Source organism: Fopius arisanus, unplaced genomic scaffold (genome assembly GCF_000806365.1).
Source record: "Fopius arisanus strain USDA-PBARC FA_bdor unplaced genomic scaffold, ASM80636v1 scaffold00060, whole genome shotgun sequence".
In the NCBI taxonomy this organism is placed as follows: Eukaryota; Metazoa; Arthropoda; class Insecta; order Hymenoptera; family Braconidae; genus Fopius; species Fopius arisanus.
In genome coordinates, this window is record NW_011887799.1 from 524,530 (window position 1) to 526,533 (window position 2,004).

The 2,004-nt window shown below is 39.8% G+C and overlaps 1 protein-coding gene across 1 annotated transcript; it reads left to right on the forward strand.

Moving 5' to 3' along the window:
- Window positions 1-668: 668 nt before the first annotated feature.
- On the forward strand, window positions 669-1,917 carry LOC105268745 (eukaryotic translation initiation factor 4H; the record flags this gene model as incomplete). The annotated part of the gene is given in 3 exon segments (XM_011308559.1): window positions 669-733; window positions 1,433-1,609; window positions 1,727-1,917. Coding segments are annotated over 3 exon segments (400 nt in total), but the record flags the coding sequence as incomplete, so codon positions are not given.
- Between the last annotated feature and the right edge of the window lie 87 nt (window positions 1,918-2,004).

Here is a 2,004-nt window from a genome sequence, read left to right on the forward strand (position 1 = left end):
TTCAAATATACCGCCGCTCCTTGCGCAAGCGCACTGAGAAACCTAAATTAATGAATTAATAAATTCGAATTAACATACAATGAGTCTTTTAATTGACACATTACATGCGAAAAATGTGAAAAATATCCAAATGGGAAAGATTCTAGTATCTTCGTTATTGAAACAAGAAAATATCACCATCGGATAATTGAATTACACTTAAGAAACCCCAAGAAATCTGATTAATGATTAATCTAATTAAGCCCCTAAAATCGCAAACCTCCACAAGCAATCGATAACAATCTCGAATTTCCACGAACAATCCTCCAATCAAAATCGCGTTTTTAATTTTCTCTTTACCCTGTGAATTTTTTTAATCAATGTCAGTCACTAATTTGGAAACTCACTTTGGGTTTGAAAAAATTGATTACCTTAGAAAAGATACAATATATGATGAATAAAAAAAATCATTTTCAACCTTGAAATAAAAAAACGATTTTTTTTAGAAAAAAAGGGATTTTTTTAGCGAAGAGATCGTTCGGCGAGGAAAAAAAATATTTTGCGGATAAAATATAAAAAGGGTCATGTGGTGGGTAAAAAAATTTTTTTTTTAGGGAACCCTGAAAAATAAAAAGTGATTCAGCCCTGGGATTGGTCAAGTGGCTCCTCTCAGTCAAACGCGGCGCGCTCTTCTCCGGTTTCTCAGTTTTCTCGCATCCAACATGGCTGGTCGAGGTGGTTATGAAGATTCAAGGCAAGTATCCATCCAGCAAATTCCAAAATCATCATAAGAAGTCGATAATTGCTGAGTTAAAAGTCACCGACCGATAGATCGCGAAATAAGTTCAAGTGATAATTCCAAAGTTGGGGGCTAACGAGTTTATTCCAGTTTGAAGGTTAAGTTTTTGTGCCAATGGGGTATCATTTTGTGTTCGGCGCAAGGGCACTATGCGGAATATAGAACCGAACACGCGGCTTTATTTTGGAGTAAATAACGTAAAAACATTGACAAATTGGCAATTGGTGGGTGACAGAGGGAGTAGAATTTGGAGACCTGGGGATTTCGTGGCACCGGGTCTTTCCGTTTTGTTTTGACGCGATGGCATTGGCGGGGAGATAGGGTGGTGCACAGTTCCAGCGTCCTTCAGGATGCCCAGCTCCTCCCAGAGGTTCCAGCCCTTCTCCTAGACGTTTTTCTTTCCATTTCTTAAATCTGTGTGAAGATTTTCTCAGCAAACCGGGGTTTTGGTGCATATCTTAGAATTGAGAGGAGATAGCAATGATTTTATCAGTACCTTTCCTGTAGATCTCATCTTTTTCAAACAAAAAAATAGGTATTTACAAAAATTTCGCTATCTGCTGTTTGTATTGACGTATTCACCAAAACACACCCCGAAAAAAATGTACTTTTTATTTGGATGGATTCAGAATTTTTTGGATTCTGCGGTTTCAGGGATTTTTCAGGCGGAGTCGGTCACCGAGGAAGCAGGAAACCTTTGCCCACTGAACCCCCGTACACCGCATACGTTGGAAATTTGCCACATGGAGTGGTGCAGAGGGACATTGACATGATTTTTTCCAACCTGAGCGTTAAAAATGTGAGATTGGTGAAAGATCGAGAAACCGACAGGTAATTTTCCTTCTACGCATCAATTTTTCCTTAACCAATATATTTTCCATCAGTCTTCCTCATGAACCCATTCATCAATCGATCGTTTAATAATTCTTCATCGGTAAATGATTTCAGGTTTAAGGGCTTCTGCTATGTAGAATTCGCCACAGTGGCAGATCTGGAGAATGCTCTGCAGATGAACGGTGGAATATTCGTGGAGCAGCAAGAGATTAAAATAGACATTGCGGAGGGAAAGAGAGACAACAGAGGTGGATTTGACAGGAGAGCTCGCGCACCCGGTGGAGGTGGACCCGGATCTGCTGGAGGTTTTGGTAGCTCTTCTATGTACCCGAATAAGCGTTATGCATGGCATAACGTTTCGTGTTCAGTGTGTGTTAGAATTCGTCTATTCC